The following is a 1,771-nucleotide window of genomic DNA, read 5'->3' on the forward strand; positions in this document are numbered from 1 at the left end:
CCAACCACCCGTCACGTCCCCACCACCCAGACCAACCATCCAACCACCCGTCACGTCCCCACCACCCAGACCAACCATCCAACCACCCGTCACGTCCCCACCACCCAGACCAACCACCCTTGGTCACCACCACTAAGAACAACAGCCCATCACATCCACGCCACCAAGACCAACCACCCGATCACCCTTGTTTCTCACCACCAAGATCTACCACCCATCACATCCTGACCACCCAGACCCACCACCCCCTGCATCCCCCCCACCCAGACAGTCACCCAACCACCTCTCACATCTCCACCACCAAGACTAACCACCGACCCGTCACGTCCCTGCCACCCATCATGTCCAACTCACCAAGACCAACAGCCCATCACGGCCATGCCACCAAGACCAACAGCCCAGAGAACCACTCATCACATCTCCACCGCCCACCACGTCCCCACCACCAAGACCAACTGCCCAGACAACCACCCATCACAACCTCACCAAGACCAACCACCCATCGCATCCACACCAAGACCAACCGCCCAGACAACCACCTTGGTCCTCACCACCAAGATCCAACACCCATCACGTCCCCACCACCCAGACCAACCACTCATCACATCCACGCTACCAAGACCAACCACCCAGACAACCACGCTTGGTCCCCAACACCAAGACCCACCACGCATCATGTCCCCACCACCCCCTGCATCTTCGCCACCAAGGCCAACCACCCAGACAACCACCCACCACGTCCCCACCACCAAGACCCATCACGTCCCCACAGATGTCCGAGGTGGCCCATCACGTCCCCACCACCAAGACCAACCGCCTGTCGCATTCCCAATGCCACCACCAAGACCAGCCCACCCCACCATCCCCACCAAGACCAACCCAGCCTTGACATCCCCACCACTACCACTGCCACGACCAACCCACCCCTGACGCCGCTGCCACGACCAAGACCAACCCACCCTTGACATCTCCACCACCACCACCAAGACCAACCCACCCGTTTTGACTGCCCACCCACCTCGCGGAGGCTGATCTTTGCCGGGTAGACAATGTCCGAGCCCTCCCGGCGGAAGACGCCGTGGGGTTTGTCTTTGAGGACGAAGACAACGTCGGCAGGGATGTTGTTGGGGGTCTGGTCGCCCTCTTTGGGGAAGGTGATCTTGGTGCCCTCCTTCCAACCCCGCTTCACCTCGATGGTGAGGATCTTGTCCTCGTTACGCACCGTCTTCCCGTCGGGGTTGAGACGCTTGTGGGAGATCTTCATCTTCTTGGTGCAACCACTGTAGATCTCCTCCAGGGAGACCTTCAGGTCGTAGAGGACCGGGGGGTCTTGCTTACGGCAGGTGCCTTCTGGCCCCCCCCGACCGCGGGGGAAGCCAACGCCACCGAAACCTCCCACATGGAAGGTGGTGAAGGTGTCATCACCGTCCTCATCATCCCCGTTGCGTTGGACGAAGAAGGTGTCGAAGGGGTTGCGACCGTCGAAGAATTCGGCGAACATCGCATGGGGGTCGCCCCGGAAGGTGTACGTGAAGGTGGGGCCATTGGACCCCCCCGGGCCAGATGTCGGGGCTCCCCCTTTCAGCCCTAGAAGCAGGGGGAGAGGGAAGGTGCCTGTCAGCCCCTCCAGATGTCCGAGGTGGCCCCGGAAGGTTGCCGAAGGGCCCTGGCGCGTTACTGGCCGGGGCAGGGCGTGGGGCGAGACACAGGCAGGGCGTGGGGCAGGTGAGGGTGTGGGGCGGGCGTGGGGCAGGCAGGCACACAGGCAGTG

The 1,771-nt window shown here is 62.2% G+C and overlaps 1 protein-coding gene across 1 annotated transcript in view; it reads right to left on the reverse strand.

The window, feature by feature from the left end:
* The window catches only part of LOC103895019 (dnaJ homolog subfamily B member 1-like), a gene marked incomplete at its 3' end in the record, with an annotated part of 21,672 nt that overhangs the window by 14,549 nt on the left and 5,352 nt on the right, over window positions 1-1,771 (reverse strand). The window contains exon 2 of the mRNA XM_009274519.1: window positions 1,019-1,587. Coding sequence (XP_009272794.1) covers window positions 1,019-1,501 — 483 coding nt within the window. The remainder of the gene's footprint in view (window positions 1-1,018; window positions 1,588-1,771) is intronic.

This window comes from Aptenodytes forsteri, unplaced genomic scaffold, assembly GCF_000699145.1.
Source record: "Aptenodytes forsteri isolate BGI_AS27 unplaced genomic scaffold, ASM69914v1 Scaffold848, whole genome shotgun sequence".
NCBI lineage: Eukaryota > Metazoa > Chordata > Aves > Sphenisciformes > Spheniscidae > Aptenodytes > Aptenodytes forsteri.